The 27,782-nt window shown below is 39.0% G+C and overlaps 1 protein-coding gene across 2 annotated transcripts; it reads left to right on the forward strand.

Moving 5' to 3' along the window:
- The first annotated feature begins 11,172 nt into the window (after positions 1-11,172).
- LOC132861808 (legumain-like) lies at positions 11,173-26,097 on the forward strand. Of its 2 annotated transcripts, XM_060893378.1 has the most exons (14): positions 11,179-11,274; positions 12,078-12,168; positions 17,448-17,545; positions 19,108-19,189; positions 19,293-19,378; positions 20,034-20,109; positions 21,954-22,016; positions 22,638-22,701; positions 22,778-22,896; positions 22,997-23,110; positions 23,214-23,423; positions 24,394-24,549; positions 24,676-24,743; positions 24,834-26,097. In XM_060893378.1, the coding sequence occupies exons 2-14, from the start codon at positions 12,094-12,096 to the stop codon at positions 24,877-24,879; spliced, it is 1,257 nt and encodes a 418-aa protein (XP_060749361.1). In that variant the 5' UTR covers positions 11,179-11,274; positions 12,078-12,093; the 3' UTR covers positions 24,880-26,097. The 2 variants fall into 2 exon arrangements, with proteins under 2 accessions (XP_060749370.1, XP_060749361.1); XM_060893387.1 differs by lacking the exon at positions 23,214-23,423 and having other exon boundaries at positions 11,173-11,274.
- The last annotated feature ends 1,685 nt before the right edge of the window (positions 26,098-27,782 follow it).

A 27,782-nucleotide genomic window follows, 5' to 3' on the forward strand; every position in this document is an offset into this window, starting at 1 on the left:
AATAATAATAATAATAATAATAATTATTATTATTATTATTATTTATAATTAATATTATTACTATTATATTATAATAATAATAATAATTATAATAATTATAATAATATTATATTATTATTATTATTATTATTATTATTATTATTATTATTATTATTATTATTATCATTTGTATTAAGTAACATTTTTGTTTTTTAATGTTTTTTATGGAAATTAGTTGCATATTTTTAATAATCTTAAATAAAAATTGCTTTGATGATTCATTCAATTATTCATTCCCTTATTTTTGATCAACACAACAGAATTCAGTATGTAGTATTTTTTCCCCAATATGTACATGGGTGAACTCTATGTAGAGTTATGTGGTTCTAACTTAACAAATGGCTAACACGTGTCCAGCGTGTCCAGGCTAACACGTGTCCAGCGTGTGCTCTCTAAGCATGGCTTTATTACTCTGCTTGGTTTTCCATGCCCTCTGCCTAACCACAAGGGGGCAAAGTCACATCATGTGTCCTATAAAATCCCTTAACACTACATTCCCCTTTCTAAGATCCGTTATACTGATATATAACACAAAATAAAACTACCCCCTGTACTGTAACAGATTATATCAAAAGTTAACTGTTTCCAATTCAAACTGTTGCACAGCTCAAATATTCCTGTTGAACTGTAAATCCAATGGTATCTTAAGAACAATAAGCAAATGAACTCCAACTGAAAATCTGAACTGGAGGTCATCTCTCTCTTGCTGGGTAATGTGCCAGAGGCTCAGGACTGCATGGTTGAACTGGCCCCTGCTCTGCATGATCTGACCTCACTGGCTGACCGGTAGATTGCTCTGGCTCTGGTAGGATGGTCTGCGCTGCTGGCACCACTGGTGTAGAGAAACGAGGTGGTTTCGGTTTCGGCGCAGGTTCCCTCTTGGAGAGCCAATGACGTATGACCTTGATGCCTCCACCTGTCTTAGCACTGTCCCCTTCTCCTTTGTGTCCTTTACCCAGACATGGTTGCCAGGTGTCAGTCTCGTGAGATGTTGAGCTCTGTGTCTTTTGTTGAAGTTCCAGCTCAATCTCAGTCTCCTTTTCTGTTCCTTCTCTTTGAGTTTGCCTTTGTCAGTCCAGCCTGGGTCGAGAGATGACAGAGTGACCAGAACTGTTGTTCTGAGCTGCCGGCCTATTGACAGCTGTGCTGGACTGTACCCATTGGCGAGTGGTGTGGCTCTGTAAGCCATGAGTGCCAGATATGGGTCTTTTTCTTTCTGGAGGAGGCCTTGTTGCAAATTGAGTGAAGCATTCAGACGAGAACTGGGGTCCATTATCTGTCATGACCTCGGATGGTATGCCATGCCTGGCAAAGATAGACTTGCTATGTTCCACTACTAATGAGGTTGTAGATGTGTTTAGCTACCTCAATGAAACAACAATAGATACTGGTTATCGTTCCACTGAAACAAGTCAGCACCCACCTTTGCCCATGGTCTATCAGGGAATTCTGTAGGCAGCAGTGGCTCTTTGGGGTTGATTCTTACTTTTGCACATGTGTCGCAGCCCTCGACCACCTTCTGAAGCTGTGTACACAGTCCCGGCCACCAGACCGATTGCTTAGCTCTTTCACGACACTTTGCTCTACCTTGGTGTTTCTGAAGGATGTCTGTCTGTAACAGCTTGGGAATAACTGGTCTACATCCTTTCAGTAATAAGCCATTCTCCACTGATAGCTCTTCTGCAACATGTGCATATGGTAGGTAAGCTTTGTCTATTGTGGATCTGTCTGGCCAGCCCTCAGTACAGTATTTGGCTCATTATTTCATCACAATCTTGATGTTCCCTTATTTCTTGTAGCCTCTTTTCTGTAGCTGGGAGGGTTGACATAATCATGTTGCAGAACTAAATTTAGCCAAATGGTGGTGTCTATTAGAGGCACACAGTCATGGAATACATTACCAGCTCAAGTAAGGAATTGTAACAATTACTTAACCTTAAAAAATACCTTAAACAATGGCTGAAAACAAACCAGCGATGTTCCCATATGTAAATAATTTTCTCATTGGATGTCTGTTCATAGTGGCCTTTTAACTTCTATGTGACTGCTGTTTACTGTACTTAGTCTTTGTTGTTCTGTGTAATATGTCTGTATGCATGTTGTTATGTTTGTAAGTAATTTGTATTTTGTGTTTTATGATACAGTACCTGCCTTAGGACAACTTAGGATGAAATTTACCTATTGTGCTAATTCCGGCATATAGGTTGATTTCCTCTTCCTGCTCCGGCTGCCCTCTGTCTTGCAACGGTGCCCGTGAAAGCACGTCCGCCATGGCCAACTTCTTGCCGGCCACATGGGAGATAGAGAAACTGAAAGCAATCAGTCTCATTCTGAGTCTCTGAATGTGTGGAGGGAGCTCATCCATGCTCCTGGAGCCTAGTAACGGAACCAGAGGCTTGTGGTCCATGTTAACGTGGAATGTGATGCCCACCAGGAGGTCTGAGAAATGCTTGCACACCCATGGGATTGCCAAAGCCTCTTTCTCAATCTGTGTGTACCTTTTCTCAGTGTCTGTGAGTGCTCTGGAGCTATTTGCGACTGGCTTGAGGTGGCCATCCTTCTGTCTCTGGAGTAGCACAGCTCCCAGTCCAAATGATGACGTGTCAGCTGAGACGACCATCTCCGCTTTTGCACTGTAGAGCGCCAGCCCAAGTGGCAAGCTCAGATCCTCTTTGACGCTGTTGAATGCTCTTTGTTGATCATGCCCCCACTGAAACACGTTTTACTTCTTTAACAGATCTCGGAGTGGCTGTGTCTTTTCTGCCAGATGAGGTAAGTACTTTCCCAGGTGATTCACCATCCCGAGGAATTGTCTCACTCCGCTCGTGTCCTCAGGCATCTCCATGTCGGTCACTGCCCTCACTTTGGATCTGCTCTCACGCTGGCTGCATTTATGATCTGTCCGAGAAATTTGACATGGCCTTTCGAGAATTCACATTTCTCACCTCTCAGCGTGTACACCTGCCTCCTGCAGCCTCCCCAGCACTGCAAAGTCTCCTTACACAAGCACGTCATCCATTTGGCACAGGACGCCATTGAGTCCCTCCAGTATCTGAGACATTCTCTTCTGGTAGGGTTCAGGTGCTGAGGATATGCCGAAGCAGAGGCAGTTAAAGCAAAACCTCCCAAAGGGAGTGAGGAACGTCGTGAGGAGAGCGGACTCCTTGGCAAGGGGAATTTGCCAAAACCCTGAGTTTGTATCGATTTTTGAGAATACTTTGGCATCCTCTAGCTGTCCAAGTGTGTGTTTGACTGATGGGAGCATATGTCTCTCCCTCTTGACTGACTCGTTCAATTTGGTCAGATCCATGCAGATGCGCACCTCATCTTTGCCTGGCTTTGGGACAGTGACCATACCGGCGCACCAATCTGTGGGTTGTTCAACCATTGAGATCACCCCATCTCCTCCATGCGTGTGAGTTCTTTTTTTACTTTAGATATGAGAGGCAGCGGGATTTGTCGTGGGGTTGATATGAAGAATGGTTTGGCGTCTGCTTTAAGCTTTATCTTATATTCACCCTCCATCTTGCTTAGCCCTTTGAACAGTGTGGGGAACTGCTCCTTGACTCTCTTGACAGAATCCAGTGCCACTGTTACCCCTTTTCCACCAAAAAGAACCAAGTGCTGGTTAGCCTTAGCATATAGCTACCTACTATCATGTGTGCTGATAATTGATAATATTGTGGTAAAGTAAAAGTGTATTAACATTGGTACACTTAAGGTACATTATCAAATGCGCTAACAGTAGCCCCGCCCACAGTCCCTGACGCAAGCGGTTCTTAAGTCTAGAGCAGCAACGTTTTGGTGCTACTTAAGAACCACTTTTCCTGGTTCAGAGCCGGTGGTTTGGTCGAAAAAGAAAGAACTGGTTCTAAATTAGGCTCTGGCTCCGAACCAGCACTCAAACTGCCTCAGTGGAAAAGGGGCATGTGTCTACTCTAGCCACCAGCCCTAATTCCTGGATAGCTGGACGTCCCAGAAGGCTAAACTTCAGAACCGGGACTACATACACTTCCTGTATGGTGCTTTTACTGTCTGTTCCTATCGTGGCTGTGAACTTCCCCTTCACCGTGATGGGTGTCAGACCTGGACCCTGCAGCATTTTATTCGCTCTTTTTTTTTTACATGTCCAGGTTCTGGTGAATCTGTGTGAGTCTGGGCTGAAGGTTGAGAGGTATGTGATGGCTTTATCAGTATTTACTCTAAACTGGAATTTATTCATATTTTTATTTGTTATTCTAATTTCTGTCTTTGATTCCATCAGCATCAACGAAGCCATTACTCGTGTGAGCAAGGAGATTTCTTTCTAAAGAAAACACACAAGACTTCATTCATCTGATTTCATTCTCTTTTTTCTTTCAATATCATACTGATGTTTTTCAGATTTTTTAATCTTTTTAGAACTTTTTGATTCTGGGGAACAAAGAATCATCCTGGTTTATTTGTACTGGGAAATCATCAGTCAGTTTTATATTTTCATTTTATATTTTTAATAATTATTAATAATTAAAAATGACCAATTTATTACATTTTTTTGTTAAATTTGTTGCATATTTAGCAACAACACAGTTAAAGTACAGTACAGAATCATGTGGCACATTTTACCATCTAGAATTTAAGTCTAACAATTTTAATCACTATATTAATCTTAGGGTTTCTGACTATGCAGATTTGTAGGTTAGTAAAGTTTCATCATGTGTAATAGTACTGACAGTGAGAGCTCAGTTTAATCTTCATTTGATTTGTTTATTAAAATGATTCTACAGCAGTGTGCTGCAGTACCACTCCTGACCACTGGGGGATTCCCTTGTTCATTCATTCATTCATTCATCTTCTACCGCTTATCCGAACTACCTCGGGTCACGGGGAGCCTGTGCCTATCTCAGGTGTCATTGGGCATCAAGGCAGGATACACCCTGGACGGAGTGCCAACCCATCGCAGGGCACACACACACTCATTCACTCACGCAATCACACACTAGGGACAATTTTCCAGAGATGCCAATCAACCTGCCATGCATGTCTTTAGACCAGGGGAGGAAACCGGAGTACCCGGAGGAAACCCCCGAGGCACGGGGAGAACATGCAAACTCCACACACACAAGGTGGAGGCGGGAATCGAACCCCTGGAGGTGTGAGGCGAACGTGCTAACCACTAAGCCACCGTGCCCCCCGGATTCCCTTGTTTTTCTTCTTTATTTGCTTGTGTTGATGATTTACATATTATAACTGTGTGACATGTAAATGTGTTGTTCTGAGAATATGATCACTAAGAAAACGTCCTACTATATGTTTGATCTATCATAAAGTGGACTGGTTCTTAAAGATGTTTGTACTTAGTCTGTGTGTTTTTAATGATATGTCAGATCAGACCTGGCTAAAATCAGACCAGATACCAAACATACTCTGGAGACATAAAAACATTGATGATCAGACTATCACTGTGTATCACCTCTTTGTGTTTATTCCACCATTTGCATGGACTTAATAAATTTCCTATACTTCTACAACCCGGCTGTTGGCTGGTTTCTGGCTTCTGAACGAATTACTGTATAACACCAGCAGAGGTCACAATCTCCTGAGTTCAAACATACTCTAAACGACTTGTATTAGCATAAGGACATTTTTATTAATATCACAATGTACTTGTGTAGATTGCTGTGAAAAAAAGTTTACAGTAAAATAAATCTCCACATTTATATTAAGTCATGATCTATTCAAGACATTATATCTTTACAATACAGACAAGACTTCAATTTGGTGCTCATGTCTGATGTGTAATTATTCTATGGACTCTTCACAATATTGCGATTTCTATGCTCTGACACCTTTAGTAGACTTAGATATTCTGGGAACTACCAGAAATCCTGAGTTTTGTGATCTCAGAGAGCGTGAAGGATTGTAACGTGTTAGAAGACTAGTTAGATACATGGGAGATAAACCATTAAGAGCCTTGTATGTAAGTAGCAGCAGTTTGTAATCAACTCTAAACTTAACAGGTAGCCAGTGTAGAGATGATAAAATTGGGGTTATATGGTCATACTTTCTTGTCCTAGTGAGAACTCTGGCAGTTGCATTTTGGACTAACTGTAGCCTATTTATTAAAGATGCAGGGCAACCACCTAGTAATGCATTACAATAGTCCAGTCTAGAGGTCATGAAAGCATGAACTAGCTTCTCAGCATCAGATACAGACAGGATGTTTCTCAGCTTGGCAATATTTCTAAGGTGATAAAAGGCTGTGTTTGTAATATGGTGATATGATTTTAAAGACAAGTTACTGTCTAATAAACACCAGGTCTTTCACTGTCGAGCTACTAGTAACAGAACATCCCTCTAAATAGAAGTTGAAGTGTGAGAGTTTCTGTGTACTGGTTTTTGGACCCATAAGTAGTATTTCTGTCTTATCAGAGTTTAACAACAGAAAATTACAGGTCATCCAATCTTTGATCTCTTCAACAATCTTTTTTTTTCAGTTAATTTGGACAATTAAAAGCTATTTCATCTGGTTTTGATGAGATATATAACTGTGTATCGTCAGCATAGCAGTGGAAACTAATCCCATGCCTTCTAATAATGTTCCCTAATGGAAGCATGTATATCGAGAAAAGCAGAGGTCCTAGAACTGATCCTTGAGGGACCCCATAATTAACTGGCAATAAACTGGAGGATTCACAATTTAATTCTACAAAATTAATAATTTTTGTATCGATCAAGCATGTAGGATCTAAACCAATGAGATGCTGTCAGGGGTTGAACATCAACTATTTTGTTCCTGATACTTTCAGTTTTACATTGAAGAATCCACATTGAAAAGTCCTCACTACTGAACTGTGATGGAATAGTGTGTTCAGATCTCCGTTATTTTGTTAATCTAGCGACTGTACTAAATAAAAACCTGGGATTGTTCTGGTTATTTTCTATGAGTTTGCTCAGGTGCTCAGAGCCCTAGCAGCTTTTAGAGCCTGTCTATAGCTGGACATACTGACCTTATACACATTTCTAAAAACCTCTAATTTAGTTTTTCTCCTGGTTACTGGTTACTGGTTGGAATAATAGTTCTACCGAGTTGACAACGTGGTGAGACACAGTCTGTTTTACAGGTAATGTGTACAGTAGGTAATGGTCTGTGATGTCATCAGTTTGAGGTACGATATCTATATCAGTGACATCTATTCCGTGTGATATTATTAAGTCTAGTGTGTGATTAAGACGATGTGTTGCTCTAGTGATGTTTTGTTTAAGCCCAAACGAGTTTAGTATCTCCATAAATGTGAGTCCTAAAGCTTCGTTTGTATCATCAATGTGAATGTTAAAGTCTCCTACAATTACGCTTTATCAAAATGAACCAATAGGTTTGAAAGTAAACATATAAAAATAAATGAATGAATACAAACATTTAAAGTTTATAATTAATTAAAAATATGAACACTAACATCAATCCCTAATGAGTAAGCCGGAGGCAACAGAGATTACTCTTTGATCTCAGCACTCAATGAACAGACATAGTTTCTATAAAACTCAGGACTTCTGGTAATTCCCAGAATATCAAAATCTACTAAAGGTGGAAGAGCAATTTCGTATTTAGCTCCCAAACTTTGGAATAGTCTTTCTGATAATGTTTGGGGCTTAAGCACACTCTCTGTTTATGTAGATTAAAAACTCTCTTTAGTCAGGCGTACACATAGAGGTGCATTTGATTGTCGTGGAAAAGTTAATTTATTTCAGTAATTCAACTCAAATAGTGAAACTCATGTATTATATAAATTCAGTACACACAGACCGAAGTAGTTTAAGTGTTTTTTTTTAATTGTGATCTCAAAAAAATTACAATATTTTGACATGCCAATCAGCATCAAGGACTTTGTCCAAGCAAGTTAAATATGAATGCTGTCTCAGACACCATGCCAGCTGCCGGTGGGCCTTTAAGGACCTTTGCTGATTTCTCAGCACCCTTGCATCGCATCTGGCTGGCATTTTATCACATACTTGCAAAGTTCACATTGATGCACAACATTCTCTGTGGTCATCGACCGATTTTTGAAATCCTGCAGTTTTATCCTACTCATATGGAGCCATGGATCTAAGGCTATGTTCAACTTTGTATTCCAAGTCTATGGCCTACCCAATAACATTGTCTCATACAGAGGAGTCCAATTCATTTAAAGGGTAAAGACAGCATTCTACAAGTTACTGAACTTACACTTATGCACCTACTGCAGCTAGGAACAACATCAGTGGAGCGAGTTCCTCCCAGGAACTGTGTATACTCGGTTTCCATCCTTCCCTGTTTCCATGGTCAGGTGAACAATCAAATGTGCCTCCGGTGGAAGATTGGTTCAGGCATAGCAGTAGTGTTTAAAAGGAACCCACGTGCGGCTGCAGAGGGCAGTAAGACATTAGTTGATCCAGGCCGCCCAATGACAGCGTCCTTAGCTGGACTACCGACTAAATAAGAATGATGTCACCTTGTACAGCACAGAAAAAGAAAATCAACATATGTATTGTAAATATGTTATTACTGTTGATGGTTAATTTTGTACGGAATCAATTAGCCTTTTCCATCCTTTCAACAGCCAGCTCGGTAATCACCAGTAGCTGACCCTGAGAACCCCCTAGACTTAACTCGGGGTCGTAATGGTCTCCTACATCCCTGCCCCCTCCTGAATCACTGTGCTTGCCAACATCACTGTGCTTGTCCACATCTCAATCCTCAATTAGATCCTTTGCCATGCCATCCCCATCCTCACATACATCCAGTCCTTAGCTTCATGTCCTCTCCTACACCCCAATCATTACATACATCCACTGGCCAATAACGTGTTGGTTTCACACCTATATTTGCATGGCCTGGTGAACAATCTTCACTGATTTCACAATCTGATAAGTAAGAGCTAAGCATGAAGGTTGAATTAGCAGAGAAACAGCACAGCTGTACATAAAATTCTGCCACACACCGTAATGGGAGAAATATTAAAGTCCAAAAGATGAAACAGCAAGTTTTTGTAGTGTATCGAGAGTCACAACATCCAGGATAATCCAGACTACCATGAATGACAAACCACATCCAACAGGAGTAACAGGAGGAAGCTCTCTAAAAGGAATGTCTGGGTACTAACCTGGATTGTATGCAAAAAAACATAAAACCATAGCTGCCTAATTCACTTCAGAAATAAATGCTTGCCCTGAATCTCCTGTTTGCACCAAAATTGTTCATTGGGTTTCCACTGGGTCAGTATTCATGGTGAAGTTACTAAAAGCCCAAGGAAAAAAGCTGTGATTCTTATTATGACAACATATTAAATACTTATCATGAGAGTTATTGTTATATATGATGAAGACTCATATGGAAATATAAGAAAAAATATACAGTAAATATTTAGATTATTTGTTTATCAGTTTTTCTACCTGACTGTCAGATGCTGTGTAACTATGTTGACTTGCTTTATTTAAAAAAATAATTGTCATATTTTATATTCATTTGTAAGTCTTTGTCATATCTAATACAAATTCATTAAAGTCTTTCTGCTACATGAAAAAGCATTTCATCAACAAAAACATGACTCACCAACAATGTTTAAATGCTTAAAGTATTTCATTTTAATGAAATGGTGAAGTCTATTTAATTATTTTCTTTAGTTTTAGAACACTAATTAATTGTACATTAATTTTGAACAAATTTCTTGATGAATCACACACGACTCTTTCAGGGGGTTCAGATCATCCCAGCTTACTGACATCCAAGTGTCTGAGGTGATAGACACTACAGAAGTTCCACTGCTAATTCAAACTAAAATAGGATTACCGATGACCCTGAAAAAAGAAAAAACAATTATCTTAAAAGAGTGAGTAAGTCACTTCTACTTCTACTGAGATGCAGTATGTTTAAAGCCCCAATAGTTATAGAATCACATGAATGTATTTAGATGGAAAATACTGTAGTTTTGATGCTATGTAAAAATCAATTAAATTCTGGTTAAACATTTATTCTAGGATTTAATGTAAATATCTAGAGTTTATTTAAATAACTAATATAATGCTTTATGATAAGAAACACACAGAGTCCTTTATTATTGCTCTGAGTTACTGAGTCACGATGTTTAATATCTGGGAAGTTAAAGGTGGAATGTTTCCTAAAGTGTTTCCTTATAAAGTTTTTTATTACTTCAAACGAATCCAAAGTGAAATCTGATGTCTGTTTATTACACTAAATACCAGTCACAGGAGGGCAAAGAGAGTTTATATAAACATGTTTATATTGATGAGAAATGAGAAGGAAACGGATTCATGTCACTAGAATAAAAGACGTATTTAAGTAAACTTGTTCAGTCCTGTCTGATGTTATTGTTTGTCTCAGCATAACTGAAGCCACTGATCACGTGATCCAGGAGATTTCTTTCTGAAGAAATTTACAATCACTTCAGTTCTTCACCCAGGATCACATATCAACCACCAACAACAATCTGTAATACACTAATAACACCCCAGCACTTCCTTCTTGTTTGTTTTTTTAACCAATATATTTTACTAGCACACATCCTGCCAAAAACATTTATCTGCAGTATCTCAGACCTAAGACATGTAGGAGTACCTCAGGTTCAGTGAGGACTTAACCACAGACATTCAAACAGCAAGTCTTAAATACTGCTGGAATCATGACCTTAAGTTTTTAATGTTAACAAGGTGACACTCTCTATGTTAACGAGCGTCTGATACTACTTTTGTCTGTGATGGTTCTGACTGTGGTTCACATACAGTACTACAGTCAATCAGTGTTGATCCTAGATGATAAACCAGTAAGTGTGAAGAACTGGTCTGAGAACAGTTGTTAAAGTTTTAGTGAAACACCTGTATTTTAATAAAATTAATAAAGTTATTAAGTCACTAGTAGGATGTGATTGTTGAGCTTGGACATATTAACAGGTATAAGTAATATATTAACATGTAATTTCAGCCAAACTTTCACAGCTTTATATAAACCCTCATTAACGTGACTCATTTATCTCAATGCTGTGAATAACATGATAACATTAAAACAGTAAATGGGTGTGACTGAGTTTGCATTTGAATTTCTCAATAATTCTGTGGAACTCCTGGTTCACTGGAAATCTTCCTTTATCTGTAAATGACAGTATGTCACATGAGACCCGTGATAATAAATACCTCAGTGCACCTCTTCAGGACACTTCAGGTCTAACTAACAGAGAGCTGAAACAGACGGAGGAGAGAAACCGGGTAAGAACTAACACATTACTTCTGTTTTAACATTAATAATCCAATTAAAGTGAAAAGGTTTTATTTACAGTTTATTAACAGAAAGCTTTAATTAAATAAAAGCTAAGTGAGTTCTTTTGTAAGTAATAAGACACAGTATGTGATAAAGTTACAGTAAAATACTGAGTGATGGTGTGATAAAGTTACTGATACTGTGGTGGAAATACTATAAGAATTGAGGAAACAAAACTAAGACAAAAACACGTATCTTTTATTAATCTGATTCTTACACACTGAGCAGCACTGACTAGAATAAATGAGTGGAAAAAAACATAATCTCAAGACTTTTATAAACTTAGCTGGTAGAAATTGTATCACCACATTACTAGAATAACGTTCTTTATTTTCCTATAAGTGTATTCCTTTAATATCACAAAATGTTGGCAACAATTACAATTTATCTACTGATTTAATAATTCTAAATTTTTATCTATTTACATTTACATTTCATGTTTTATGAAACAGGTTAGTTCCTGTTTTCAATTCCATGAACAGCTTTAAATCCTTCATCATTCCTTCACCAGCTTCTCTTCTCTCTGTCTATTAAATCCTCTCTTATGTTCTCTTATTTCTATAGAAACGATAACGCAAAAGAGCGAGTGATTTAATATAAAGCTGAAATGAGTAGATGCACTAATGTCAAAGTTATAGAAGATTAATCAATAATAAGAATCCATCATAATTCATAAATATTACATATTTATTTTATTTTATAATATTAGGTTTGTTTGTCCAGTGACACCTAATAATTTTCTGCTTCGTAGGAACTTTGTAGTTGAAATGGCAGCAGGCAAAAGCAAACACTGGGTTCTCCTGGCAGCAGGTTCTACAGATTGGGAAAACTACCGGCATCAGGTGAGAATATTCAAATCATTGGCTAGGTTTTTGTAAATAGGATGATTACAAAAAAAAAAATAAATATTGTAAAGCATTTTGAAATACAAAAATGTAATACATGGTACATTTTGTTACATTCTCTTTTCTTTAAAAAAAAAATCATTTCGTCTTTTTAAGTTCAGTCCAAACAGTGAGGGGAGAAAATTATTTGATTTTGTACGTTTTGTACTTTAGACAGAATAACAACAAAAGAAATCCAGAAAAACTAATTTCAAAAAAGTTATAAATTGATCTGAATTTGAATGAGTGAAATAAATATTTGACCTTTGCAAATCGTGATTTGGTACTTGGTGGCAAAGCCCTTGTTGGCAATCACAGAGGTTGGATGTTTCTTGTAGTTGTCCACAAGGTTTGCACAAGCTTCAGAAGGATTTTAGGCTAACGTTTGGCAATGCAAACCTTCAGCTCCCTCCACAGATTTTCTATAGGATTAAGGTCTGGAGACTGGCTAGGCCACTTTCATGCTGGAATACTCATCCACAACCCATTTTCAATGACGGAAGAAGGTTCTCACCCAAGATTTGATGGTACATGGCCCCGTCCATCATCCCTTTGATGCAGTGAAGTTGTCCTGTCCCCTTAGCAGAAAAACATCCCAAAGCATAATGTTTCCACCTCCATGTTTGATGGTGGGGATGTTGTTCTTGGGGTCACAGGCAGCATTCCTCCTCCTGCAAACATGGCGAGTTGAGTTTATATCAAAGAGCTTGATTTTGGTTTCATCTGACCACAACAGTTTCACCCAGTTCTCCTTTAAATCATTTGGACGTTCAATGGTGAATAAACAGTAGGGATGAGCGAGTACAGCATTATCTGTATCTATATCTGTATCTGTATCTGTATCTGTTAACCATATGAATTATCTGTATCTGTATCTGTACTTGGAGTAGGCGGGGCTTGTATTGAAATGGGTGGGGCTTTAACCGGTATGTTATTTTAAGCATGCAACTGATATGGGTTGATCAGAAATTGTTATATTTATTGCTGATTAGAAAAATATTTACAGGACAGCATCAGGATTGAGCTTCAGATCAATGGTTTTGATCACGATAGCAAACGAACTATATTACAGAACAAGTTTTGCAGCAATGAAAACAAAACAATGCAGTGCAATTATGAAGTAAAATGTAATGAACAACATAACTTTCTTTTTTAACTTTAAATTTTTTTATGATCAGTGTGATTTTTTTTTTGGTTCTTTTTTATTTTTTTATTTCCACACCAGGTGTGTGTGTGTGAGTGTGTGTGTGTAGCTTAATAATTAATTTGTAATATTTATAACACTAGCTTACTACCTTTATGTTTTTATGAAATACAGCAAAAACGTGTCAGACACTCTGTGTCTGGTTACTGGTTAGAGACAGTTGAAGGTTTAAAGAAGAAAAAAAATCTCCGACAGGCAGAGACGCAATGCGAGTCGCATTCTACCGAGCAAGCACCACGTCTGAACGAACCCACGTTTACCAGAACTCTACTGGTTAGTAAATACGTATTATTAACGTTACAACCCGAAGTAAAAAGCTGAAGAAACCTTAAACGTTAACGGAAAAGACCCGCGAACCCGAGTTACTGAGGGAGAGACAGAGAGCTGTTCTGTGTGTGACTGTGAGTGAGCAGAGCGAGACACAGCAACACAATACATCTGTATGTGTGTAGGGGAGGGGCGCTGTGACTAGCCTATCACTGTAGGGGAGGGGCGCTGTGACTAGCCTATCACAGAACGCTGACACAATCAGCTACCCAATGATGATTTTCATTCAATCCGAGTACAGATATTGACTCGTATTACTCGTAATACTCGTACTCGGCAGAAGTGCTTTATCCGTACCGGATACTCATTTCAGCAGAGTATCCGGCTCATCTCTAATAGACAGTCCTGTACTTGTTCTTTCTTGACCAGGGAGACCTTGTGGGCGCTGCAGGATTTCAGTCCTTCAGGTCGTTGTGTGTTTTGTGTGTTACCAATTGTTTTCTTGGGGCCTTTGGTCCCAGCTGCCTTCAGATCATTGACAAGATACTCCTGTGTAGTTCTAAGTTGATTCCTCACCATTTTCATGATAATTGATACTCCATGGGGTGAGATCTTGCATGGAGCCCCAGACTGAGGGATACTAACAGTTATTTTGTGTTTCTTCCATTTGTGAATATTCGCACCAGCTGTGGTCTCCTTCTCACCAAGCTGCTTGGCGATGGTCTTGTAGCCCATTTCAGCCTTGTGTAGGTCTACAAACTTGTCCCTGACATTCTTGGACAGTTCTTTGGCCTTGGCCACAGTGGAAAGTTTGAAATCTGATTGATTGATTGATTGCTTCTGTATTTAATACAATTCAATTCAATTTGAGTTCATTTGTATAGCACTTTTTACAATTGACATTGTCTCAAAGCAGCTTTACAGAACATAAACATAGAACAAAAGGTTATTATAAAGAATAATATAAAGATTAATATAATACAAAATTCAAGATTAATATTATTCATTCATCTTCTACCGCTTATATGAACTACCTCGGGTCACGGGGAGCCTGTGCCTATCTCAGGCATCATTGGGCATCAAGGCAGGATACACCCTGGACGGAGTGCCAACCCATCGCAGGGCACACACACATTCTGTGCTATGGTGGGGCCTGAAACCTGACTGAAACTCTTCAAAGATATTGTTCTCCTGTAAGAAGGAGCTCAGTTGAACAGACACAAGCTTTCCTAGTATTTTAGACATGTGAAAGAAGATGTGAAATAGGTCTGTAATTTGATAGTTCATTAGGATCTAAATTAGGTTTCTTAATGAGGGGCCTAATAACTGCCAACTTGATAGATTTAGGGACGTAACCTAAAGATAGTGAGGAGTTAATAATATGAAGAAGAGGCTCACCAGCGTTATGTAACACTTCTTTCAGTAATTTAGTTGGAACGGGGTCTAGTGAACAAGGAGTTGATGTAGTAATACATTTATCTAACTCTTCCTGTCCTGTACTTGTAAAGCACTGTAGTTGTGAGTGTAGAGCTTTAGGTGAGACTTGGTCACGAGATGCTCTCATATGTTCAACATCAACTATTTTCATGCTAATACTTACAATTTTATTCAAAGTCCTCACTACTGAACTGTGATAGAATAGTGTGTTCAGATATCTGTATTTTTGTTAATCTAGTCACTGTACTAAATAAATTGTTCTGGTTATTTTCTCTGAGTTTTCTCAGGTGCTCAGAGCCCTAGCAGCTTTTAGAGCCTGTCTATAGCTGGACATACTTTCCTTATACACAATTCTAAAAACCTCTAATTTACTTTTTCTCCACTTTCGCTCGAGGTTACGGGTTTCTCTCTTGAGGGTGTGAGTATGACTATTATACCACGGTGCAAGAGTTTTATCTCTAACCTTCTTTAATCTGATGGGACAACAGTGTCTAATGTGCTGGTGAAGATAGCGCCTATGCTGTTAGTCATTTCATCTAGATCGTCTGTGTTTAAGGGTACAGTAAGAAGTCCAGACAGATCAGGCAGGTTATTTGTGAATCTGTCTTTAGTGGTCGGAATAATAGTTCTACCGAGTCGATAACGTGGTGAGACACAGTTAGTCTGTTCTACAGGCAGTGTGTACAGTAATGGTCTGTGATGTCATCACTTTGAGGTATGATATCTATATCAGTGACATCTATTCCATGTGATATTATTAAATCCAGTGTATGATTACGATGATGTGTTGCTCTAGTGATGTTTTGTTTAAGCCCAAACGAGTTTAGTAGGTCCATAAATGTGAGTCCTAAAGCATCGTTTGTATCATCAATGTGAATGTTAAAGTCTCCTACAATTAACGCTTTATCAATATTAACCAATATGTCTGAAAGAAAATCTGCAAAGGGATTTTTTAGTGTGCATGTGCGAGAGTGTAACATTAAGAACAAGCACTTCAAAAGAATTAACTCTATACCGTGTTCTCTGAGTTTTCTGCACGGCCAGTCTGATGAGGCTCATGCTTATAAATATATCCTGTCAGGGTAGACTTATTTAGACTGATGTAATTGTTTGGTTTAATCCCAGTTTCAGTAAGGCAGAGTGCAGTAAGGCTATTTTCTGAGATGATTTATTTTACAATAATAATAAGTGCTTTGGGTGATCTAATGTTCAGAAGCCCAAACTTTAGGAACAGTTTTTGTTTGTTACTTTGTCATTTTTCTGGTTTAATTACGGTAAGATTATTTTGAGAACTTCTCATGCATTTACTTCTCACTACTTGGGGAACAGACACAGTTTCTATAGGATGAGCTATGTGTGCATTTGTATCAATGTGATGATGAGGTGAAGGATGGCTATTGTAATTTAGACTTAAATTGTAGTTTACCAGTCAGAAGGTGTGCAGCACCTTGGAGATGTGGTCCGAGAGGATTTCTGCTCCAACTCTGCTGGGGTGCAGGCCATCAGCATGGAATAGCCTAGGATGCTCCCTGACAACATTACAGTTATCAATAAAGAGTAAATTATGAGCGACCGACTGGCTCAGGCTGGTGTCTTTCTTGCTGGCATGAAGAACCACAGTTTCGCTGTGCTTGCTCAGGATCCCAAGTACCTGTGCAGCGACATCAAAACACGAGCACCAGGTAAACAGCAAGTGCGTACCTTACCTTTAGCCGCAGTAGCACAGACGTGGCAGACAATGGAGTCTCTGATGATCACAGCATTGCGTTCTGTCTTGCGAAAGGGGGCGAAGCGGTTCCAGGTGGGGACCTCAAAGACCAGTATCGGTGGAGGGGGAGAGGTCCTCGACCGGGGCCTGGCTTGCGTCTTCCACAGTTCCACCAAGTGCAGCTTGAATATGTCCTCATCTGCACCGTATCAAAATACTCAGCCAAGCAAACACCCTGGCACGAAGACTGGCACGAAAATTTGCGGCAAACAATTCAATCAGAGGAAGTGACGTATCGAGTGTATTGACGTGTCGAGAATGGGGTGGATAGCGTGCGGTGGATAGCGGTGGATCAATACAGGTAACGAGCTGAGATCAGGTTACCTGTAGAAAAGACACCTGGGAGCCAGAAATCTTGCTTATTGATACGGGGTCAAATACTTATTTCACTCATTAAAATGTAAATCAATTTATAACTATTTTGAAAAGCGTTTTTCTATTTTTTTTTGTTGTTATTTAGCCTCTTACTGTTAAAATAAACCTACCATTAAAATTATAGACTTATAATTGTTTCTGATATTGTTTCTTTGTCAGGAACTAAATTTACTGTTTCTGTTGCAGGCCATTGTGTGTCACGCTTACCAAGTCATGCACCAGAATGGGATTCCAGATGAACAGATTGTGGTGATGATGTATGATGACATCGCTAATCATAAAGAGTGAGTTTTACAGATTAGAAGTAGAAGTAAAAAATGTTCCATCTGATTCTGTTGGATCAACAACAAGATTGGCAAAGCATGTCCTTATTTATGTGTGGTCCTCAGAACTTCTTAAAAAGTTCTTGTGTTTGTTCCCCAAAAAGTAAACCAACATTTAGAAATCAGGTGGGAAAAAATAAGTACACCCTTGTTCAATTCAATTCAATTCAATTCAATTCAATTCAATTCAATTCAATTCAATTCAATGTATTTGTTTAATGCTTTTAACAATTCACATCGTCTCAATGCAGCTTTACATAAGTATAGAAACAGAATAAATATTTTGAAGTTTAAAATTAAGGTACTATTTAACTCTAACATTTATCCCTAATGGACAAGTCTGAGGTGAGGGTGGTGAGGAAAATCTCCCTAAGATGATATGAGGAAGAAACCTTGAGAGGAACCAGACTCAGAAATGATCATCATCCTCATTTGGGTGACACTGGACAGAAAAATAATGTCAGTGTAAATAATGTAAATGTAAATAATGTCATTTCTACAACACTTTATAGTTGACTGAACTAATGGGTCAGCACAATTCCTGAGTTCACCACAGACTTACTGTAATTCCTTCCTTCTGAAGTCTTCATATGATTGCGGATGAAGACCCGACCATAAAGCTGACTAATCCAACAGTGGTTCTAAGAAGGCATGAGAGTCTCCAGAAGGCCCTGTCCACAGCAATACTATGAGACAATTCTATTATTGTTATTTACAGTATCCTGCTACCACAATCATTAAAAGAATAATTAGCACCCAGGATTTCCTATTGAAACGCACAAGATTAGTTAAGAAGTCTGACTGTCTCTATATAGCAGAACTTTATAAGGTTCTACACAATTTGAAATTCACCAATTCACAGTGAGAAGAATTGTTTCTAAATGCAGACCCTTCAAGGTAGCTGACAATCTTCCAAAAGTCTAGACCTTAACCCTATTAAAATGCTGTAGCACTTAAGAGCAACTGAACTGAACCAAAGTGATGTTGTAAAAAAGACTGAGAGACAATTTATTCAAACCAATGTGAGAGTCTGAAAAACTTCTACAGAAAACATCCACTTCATGTCATTGTTAATAAATGGAGCTCTACATGTTACTGAATTATAGGGTGCACTTATTTTTTCTTCACCTGGTTTCTGAAGCTTGTTTCACTTTTCAGAAATAAATGGAAATGGTCACCTGAGGTTAGTTGTTTGTTGTTAGAAGTTGGTGAGAATCACACTATTTGTGTTTTGACTCTCTCCGTAATCCTGGGAATGAGGTTGGAAAACTCACACCAGTTGGGACAGACACACATTTACACATTCACCCCAGTGGCAATTTAACTAAGCCAGTCCATCAACTGGCATGACTTTACTGTGCAAGAAGTCTGGAGAACCTAAAGGAAAGTCCACATAGTCAGTACCTTATGGAGGTGTATGTGGGGCTGTGAGTGTCAGAGCTACTCACTGTATCACTGTGTCACCAGTTATATAATGATATGATGAATAAATATTCATAATAAAGTGTGATATTTTTCTGCAGTAACCCTGATAAGGGTAAAATCATTAATGTACCAAAAGGACCTAATGTTTACCCTGGGGTTCCAAAGGACTACACTGGAGCGGTAATGTATTCTATACACACAAACATTAAATACTCACATTATACTTTATTGTTTTTCCTTTTTTGTGATTTGGAATCTACCTTTTTAAATGGTCCATTATCAGGATGTTACAGCTGACAACTTTCTTGCTGTACTGCGTGGAGATTCATCTGCTGTCAAGAAAACAGGAGCAAAAAAAGTCATACAAAGGTATTTATGTCCATTAGGTCAATTTTACTTTTTATATTGTTCAGGTTCTTTCAGCCATTGTTTTATTGAAAAAAACATATAAAGAAATATGATCTTAACAATATGTCAAATGTTAAAATAATTTTTTGTTCACATTTATAAAAAAACTTCTCACCATCTTCAGACTAGTTTATAAACTCTCCTGCTGCAGTAAGTGTTTGAGTAAGTTTCGACCAGCTTTGTGAAATACTGAAGAATGTTTTTGACAGCGATTTCTAATCGCTGTTTTTTAGCCATGCCTCCTACACAGTCCTCAGTTATTCAGAGCTCTTGAAATGGTTGTGAGGTTCATTTTCAGTCCATTTTTAGCCACTATACTGTGTAACTCCTTCAGAGTGACTGGTGGCCTCACTGTGGATTTGCTCGCCAGTCAGTGTGGTGTTTGTATGGTGGGTTTTGTGTCCTCACCTGCACTCAAAGGCAGACACACAAGTGACATGGTGTTATAGGGCAAGTACTGGTGGCCTCACTGAGGGCCTTAAGTGCCTTAACTAAGTAGGGCTTGGGTAGTATGGTGCAGCTTCTACATCCAATATTGATCCAATATTGAGTGTATACAGTATGATGTGTGTGAAAATACACTGACTTTTATTATTTTGATTATGTTCTCTTTCAGTGGTAAAAATGATACTGTGTTCATCTACTTATCCGACCATGGAGGTCATGGTGTCTTTCACTTTCCAAATTCCACAGTAAGTTTAGTACATGATCTCTTTCTCTACTGTATTTAGAGTTGAGTGCTTGTGATGAGGATTAAGCTGCATTCTGGATCAGATAAAGAAGCTGTATGTGTCAGGGATCAGCGCGGTCTTTTGGACATGTGTGATTGTTGTTTGTTTTTGTCACGTGGCTGCCCCACCATTGTCTGCTCCTCCCTGTCTCCACACCTGTTCCCCATTGTGTGATTGACCTGTCTTGTGTTTAAATGTGAACCGCGTTGCCGATGGATTCATTAGTTACATTTAGTCCCCGTGTAGTTGGATATTTCTGTTTGTCCTTATGTATTAAACCCCTATCATTTGAAGCTATCCTGTGTACGGGTCTGTCTCCTTCCTCCCGGGGTGTGACAGAATGAATCCGTCTAAGAACTACGACCCAGCAGGATAGCTTCCAGCTCGGACCGGCTTTTTTTTCCTTCTCCCCCTGGACTGTTCCGTCATTCCTTCTGGCCCTTTTTCCGGTGACATCGCTCCGCGTTTCTCCGGTGAGGGACGCCGCTCCATTTCTGGTTCCTCCGAGGAGGACGTCGCTTCACCACATTCGCGGAGGATGTCACCCTCCTAGTTGGGCCCCTTTTTATTTTTTTGGTGCCCTGCGGCATCGCCCCGCATTTTCCCGGTGAAGGATGCCGCTCCATTTCCGGTTTCTCCGAGGAGGACGTCGCTTCACTTCTTCTGCGGGGGGTGCTGCAGGCCCGAGGCGGAGGATCTTTCCCGCCCTCCCTGCCTTTTCCTCAGTTCGTCGAGGCGAGGGTTTGGCCGTGGTGTGTCGGGGGATGCTGCTTGGCCCTATAGCTCGGCGGTGGACGTCACTCGGCTCTTCAGCTCAGATGCGGACGTCGCCTCGGCCGTTCAGCTCGGCTGTGGATGTCGCTCAGCCCTCTCTGGCTGCGCCACCGTGTGCCCTGCTCCCCCCACCTGCCTCGCCGTGTGCCTTGGCTCCCCTCGCCTACCTCGCCATGGTCCTTGCTCCCCCCACTTGCCTCGCCGTCGTCCTTGCTCCCCTCACCTGCCAATCGCCGTGTGCCTCCCCCCCCCCGGACCTTGTCGGGTTTTGGCGCTTCGGGAGCCGCGCCCTAAGGGGGGGGGTTCTGTCAGGGATCAGCGCGGACTTTTGGACACGTGCGATTGTTGTTTGTTTTTGTCACGTGGCTGCCCCGCCATCGTCTGCTCCTCCCTGTCTCCACACCTGTTCCCCATTGTATGATTGACCTGTCTTGTGTTTAAATGTGAGCCGTGTTGCCGATGGCAGTGCGGATTCATTAGTTACGGTTTACGTTTAGTCCCCGTGTAGTTGGATATTTCTGTTTGTCCTTATGTATTAAACCCCTATCATTTGAAGCTATCCTGTGTACGGGTCTGTCTCCTTCCTCCTTCCTTCCGGGGTGTGACAGAATGTAGCCTCTAGTAGCCTCTGTGTGTAGAAATGACTTGATTCTCCTGAGGAGGGTATTAATGTGGAGGAGGAGGATGGGGTTTGGCAGTCTAAGGTCTAGGAAGATCAGAAGTTTAAATGTTATTTTGGTTTAAAGGTGGTGATCTAGATGCAAATTAAAAATATCATCTGTATTTATGATCAACATTTTGGTATGAAGACCATTTGCTTGATTTTAATTATCTAATGGGAAGAATATTGAGGTACGTCACCAAATCTGCTCACGGCTCTCAGTTAGATAAACATCTGAGCACTGACTTAACTTTACCTCCTAATTATATAAAGAATGAATAAACTGGACACAAGAAGTCTCTAGATACTAATACTACAGTATATAATACTGAGATCAGGATTAGTAACAATCAGATGTTTTCTGTTACAGCTTTACGCACATGACCTCATTAACACAGTGACAGCAATGTCAAAGGCAGGCAAATTTTCACAGGTAAGTATTTTAAAACTCATTTTAATACATCTTTAAATGTATTTTTGTTTCTTCTATTTTATAATTTTTTTCCTACTAAAATATGTCACAGATTACACCACAGTGCTATAGAATTCTGGATATATTAATGTGCTTGTTCTAATACCCTGTTGTGTCACAAAATGAGAGGTGAGACAGATGCAGATACAGTTATATTAATTTTAATTATTAACTAACAGTCAAACAGAAAGATACAAAAGAAAGGCCAAGATCAAAGTCGGTAAACAGGTGAGGGTCAGGTGAGGGTCAGGTGAAGGTCAGGTGAGGGTCAGGTGAAGGTCTTGTGAAGGTCAGGTGAGGGTCAGGTGAGGGTCAGGTGAGGGTCAGGTGAAGGTCAGGTGAGCTATAACAGCTGACTTACAAAATAAAAAATCAGAATAATAAATACAGTAATATAAGACTTGGTAATTATCTGGGGTGGAATGTAAGAACTGTTTATTCTGTAATGTTAATGTCAGCAAAGTGAAGTAAAGTGGTCAGGTACATATGAATGTGAGTTTCCTTAATGTTTAACTTCATGAACAGTCTCATGTTTGTGAGCTCACAATCAGAATTTGTTTAAATCCTGGTCAATGTTTGTAGATGGTGATTTATATAGAAGCGTGTCATTCTGGATCAATGCTGGATCAGCTGAAGGACAGCAACGGTTAGTACAATTTATTTAATTAATTAAATAATAGAAATTTTTATTATTCTAAAAAGTCCTTTATCTCTTCTTTCAGTGTATGCAGTTTCTTCATGCAGGCCTGATGAATCTGGCTATGCTCATTTTTATGACCAAAGATTAAATGCTTGGATTTCTGGGGTCTTCGGTGCTAACTGGCTACAACACACTGAGATAGTTAGTGTTACATGTGATGAATATAAATATGGAAATATTTGGAAATGTTTATTATTTTTCTTTTGTTATTTTAATTATTTCTTCTTTCATCATTCTAAAGGTGAAACTTAGCACGACTTCATTTGGTGATCAGTTTTCCTTCATAAAGAAAAATGTCATCGCGATTGTGCAGCGTTTTGGAGAGTCTCAGACGCCGTGCAACTACGGTGACATGGTATGTTAAATAAAAAAACTATTCAACATTTAAACCCTTACGGTATTTTATTTTATTTGGTGAAATGTTAATGTCTATTTTATTCTTTCTCAACATTATTTAGAACATATCTAAAGTAATGTTGAGTGAAGTCATTTGTAAATCACCCGCCCCTGTCACAAGAGCCAGATCAGTCCCTCCTACTGACTTCACAGTGTCTGAGGTGATAGACACTATAGATATTCCACTGCAAATAAAAAAAAACATGATCACAAATGAAAAGGACCCTGAAAAAAAAAAGATCCTGGAAAGACAATATGATGATCTTGTACGAGTGAGTAAACCACTTCCACTTCTACTGAACTGCAGTTTATTTAAAGTTCTTCATTCTGAGTAGAAAATAAAGGAAATATGAACCTAATAAACTGTGTGATGTTACAGTGAAATATTCAGTTCAGTTTTATTTGTATAGAACTGTTAACATTGTAGATTGTAATAAAGCAGATTTACAGAAATCTAGAAATATTGATGAATTTAGTGATGAAGTAACACCATGTCCCTAAAGTGTTTAATTCCTATAACACAACAGAAACTTTACAATGATTACATTTTCTTTATTTAATAAATGACACCATACTGTCAGTTTAAGGTAAAATTTAATGTCTATTAGTGAGTTAGTTCTTGTTGTCACATGAAGAAGTGTAAACTCTTTAAAGAAGCGTAAGGAAACTTTTCCAGCAACTTTTACACAATTTTTAAATCAAACTCTGCAATTCAAATAGTAAGCCCCGCCCACACCTGCTACAGACAGGTGACATTTGTTATGTGGATGAGCTCGGTCAGGTATCCAGATAAAAGTGTGTGTGTGTGTGTGTGTGTGTGTGTGTGTGTGTGTGTGTGTCTGTGTGTGTGTGTATGTGTGTGTGTGTATGTGTGTGTGTATGTGTGTGTGTGTGTGTGTATGTGTGTGAGATCCTCACCACTCGATCCCCTCGGCTCTGTTCTCCATTCACAAACCGGTGCTCGACCACACCTATCTTTCAAGAATTCAAGAAAACATCAAATATTAATGACATAATGACATTTAGCCCTGGGGTTTAAATAGAAAAGATGCAGCATCACCTGGTCACTGCAGGTTAATGAGGAACTTGTGACATTACAATAGTGTTAAAAATGTTTACTTTTTAATGATGAATTACACATTAACACAAATGAAACAGGGTTAGGGTTCTGTATTAGATATTAGATTTATAGATTGGATATTAATGCTGTACTAATATTGTGTATGATGATCACATTTGTAGAAGAGGAAGACTATGGATGAAGCACTGCAGAAGATTGCAGAGCAACTAAAAGCCCCACAAACTCTGAGGGAAAAACGTGAGGTGACTCGTACGTACGAGCTCAAAGTCGTGGCTGAACATTTTAAGAACAATCTCTTCAACTGGGAAAAGGAGCCGGTGAGTTAACATGATTTATTTCATTAACAAACACGACCTGGAGTCAAGATTAAACAATTCTCTCTCTCTCTCTCTCTCTCTCTCTCTCTCTCTCTCTCTCTCTCTCTCTGTCTCTCTGTCTCTTAGCATGTTGTCACTCATCTACATCTCCAGGTTCTGGTGAATCTGTGTGAGTCTGGGCTGAAGGTTGAGAGGTATGTGATGGCTTTATCAGTATTTACTCTAAACTGGAATTTATTCATATTTTTATTTGTTTTTCTAATTTCTGTCTTTGATTCAATCAGCATCAACGAAGCCATTACTCGTGTGAGCAAGGAGATTTCTTTCTAAAGAAAACACACAAGACTTCAGTCATCTGATTTCATTCTCTTTTTTCTTTCTATATCATACTGATGTCTTTCAGATTTTTAAATCTTTTTAGAACTTTTTGATTCTGGGGAACAAAGAATCATCCTGGTGTATTTGTAATGGGAAATCATCAGTCAGTTTTAAATAATTATTAAAAATTAACAATTTATGAAATTTATTTGTTAAATTTGTTGCATATTTAGCAACAACACAGTTAAAGTACAGTACAGAATCATGTGGCACATTTTACCATCTAGAATTTAAGTCTAACAATTTTCCATCACTATATTAATCTTAGGGTTTCTGACTATGCAGATTTGTAGGTTAGTAAAGTTTCATCATGTGTAATAGTACTGACAGTGAGAGCTCAGTTTAATCTTCATTTGATTTGTTTATTAAAATGATTCTACAGCAGTGTGCTGCAGTACCACTCATGACCACTGGGGGATTTCCCTTGTTTTTCTTCTTTATTTGCTTGTGTTGATTTTAATTGTACCCAAATCTATATGATTGTGATGATTTACATATTATAACTGTGTGACATGTAAATGTGTTGTTCTGAGAATATGATCACTAAGAAGACGTCCTACTATATGTTTGATCTATCATAAAATGGACTGGTTCTTAAAGATGTTTGTACTTAGGCTGTGTGTTTTTAATGATATGTCAGATCATTCATTCATTCATTCATCTTCTACCGCTTATCCGAACTACCTCGGGTCACGGGGAGCCTGTGCCTATCTCAGGCGTCATTGGGCATCAAGGCAGGATACACCCTGGATGGAGTGCACACACACACTCTCATTCACTCACGCAATCACGCAATCACACACTAGGGACAATTTTCCAGAGATGCCAATCAACCTACCATGCATGTCTTTGGACCGGGGGAGGAAACCGGAGTACCCGGAGGAAACCCCCGAGGCACGGGGAGAACATGCAAACTCCACACACACAAGGTGGAGGCGGGAATCGAACCCCGACCCTGGAGGTGTGAGGCGAACGTGCTAACCACTAAGCCACCGTGACCCCTTCATGGCACGATCAGATGTCAGATCAGTTCTGGCTAAAATCAGACCAGATACCAAACATACTCTGGAGACATAAAAACCATTGATGATCAGACTATCACTGCGTGTCACCTCTTTGTGTTTATTCCACCATTTGGTTTGACTTAATAAATATCCTATACTTCTACAACCCGGCTGTTGGCTGGTTTCCTGGTTTCTGACTTCTCAAAGATTTACAACACCAACAGAGGTCACAATCTCCTGAGTTCAAACATACTCTAAACGACTTATACTAGCATAAGGACATTTTTATTAATATTACAACGTACTTGTGTAGATTGCTGTGAAAAAAAGTTTACAGTAAAATAAATCTCCACACTTATCTTGAGTCATGATCTATTCAAGACATTATATCTTTACAATACAGACAATACTAGACTTCACTTTGGTGCTCATGTCTGATGTGTAATTATTCCATGGATTCTTCACAGTATTGCGGTTTCTACGCTCTAACACCTTTAGTATATTTTGATATATTTTGTACACCCTTGCATTACATCTGGCTATCGATTTTATCACATACTTGCAAAGTTCACATTGATACACAAGATTCTCGGTGGTCATCGACCGATTTTTAAAATCATGCTGTTTTATCCTACTCAAATGGAGCCATGGATCTAAGGCTCTGTTCAACTTTGTATTCCACGTCTATGGCCTACCCAATAACATCGTCTCATACAGAGGATTCCAATTCATTTTGTTAGACAACAGGTCCTCGCAGACCCGCTGTCAGGCGTAACTGGGTTTCCAAAGAAAAATAACTAAAAAAAAATAATGGCAATACTCGCAAAGATGTAAAAGTGCTGTTTATTTTACAGTGCCCAAGAGGTGAATACCAACCAAACACTATGTACAAAAATAACCAAGGAAACAACCGAAAAAACCAAAAGGAAAGAAAACATTAATATATATATATATATATATATTATATAAAGTCCACTACTTTCAGACAAAAGAAATTGCTCACGGCACCACACTTGCACGCTCGCTAGCCAGGTAAACTCCCCGATCTTTCTCTGGGGCGCCTTCTTATAGGCCAAGCCCCGCCCCTTTTTAGACCATCATTGACACTGGAGGTAAGTAAACAGGTAAGTATGTACATTTACACAACACAACTAATATATATATATATATATATAATTGACATATATCAACGAAATATTTCTAGAAACCAAAACCAAAAGGTGATCAAAATAACAAACAAAAAAGATAAACAAAAATAATAAATACAGAACAATAATATCAAACTTAATTATTCCCCCTGTATCAGACAGTATAATGGATCACATCTCCAGGGCGCTGCACACCTTCTGACTGGTAAACTACGCTTTAAATCCAAAATTCAATAGCCATCCTTCACCTCAACACATTGACACAAATGCACACATACTGTAGCTCATCCGATAGAAACTGTGTCTGTAATCAGACCAGAAAAATGCCAAAGAAACATACAAAAACAGTTCCTAAAGTTTGGGCTCCTGAACATTAGATCACTTGGTTCCAAAGCTCTTATTGTAAATGAAATAATTTCAGAAAATAGCCTTACCGCACTCTGCCTTACCAAAACTTGGATTAAGCCAAATGACTACATCGGTCTAAATGAGTCTACACCGTCAGGATATATCTAAGTTGCATGAGCCTTGTCAGACTGGTCGTGGAGGTGGTGTTGCCACTATCTTCAGTGATTCCCTTACTGTTACCCAGAGAACACAGTATAGATTTAATTCTTTTGAAGTGCTCGTCCTTTGTTACACTATCGCACATGAAAAAATCCCTGATGTCTCTTGCTCTAGCGACCGTGTACAGACCCCCAGG

Source organism: Tachysurus vachellii, chromosome 2, assembly GCF_030014155.1.
Source record: "Tachysurus vachellii isolate PV-2020 chromosome 2, HZAU_Pvac_v1, whole genome shotgun sequence".
Lineage (NCBI taxonomy): Eukaryota > Metazoa > Chordata > Actinopteri > Siluriformes > Bagridae > Tachysurus > Tachysurus vachellii.

Coding starts and splice junctions, on each gene's coding strand:
- LOC132861808 (XM_060893378.1), top strand. CDS start 12,094: ATGGCAGCAGGCAAAAGCAAACACTGGGTTCTCCTGGCAGCAGGTTCT. Junction 22,017..22,637: donor AGGCAGGCAAATTTTCACAG/GTAAGTATTTTA, acceptor CAATGTTTGTAG/ATGGTGATTTATATAGAAGC. Junction 24,550..24,675: donor TCAACTGGGAAAAGGAGCCG/GTGAGTTAACAT, acceptor TCTGTCTCTTAG/CATGTTGTCACTCATCTACA.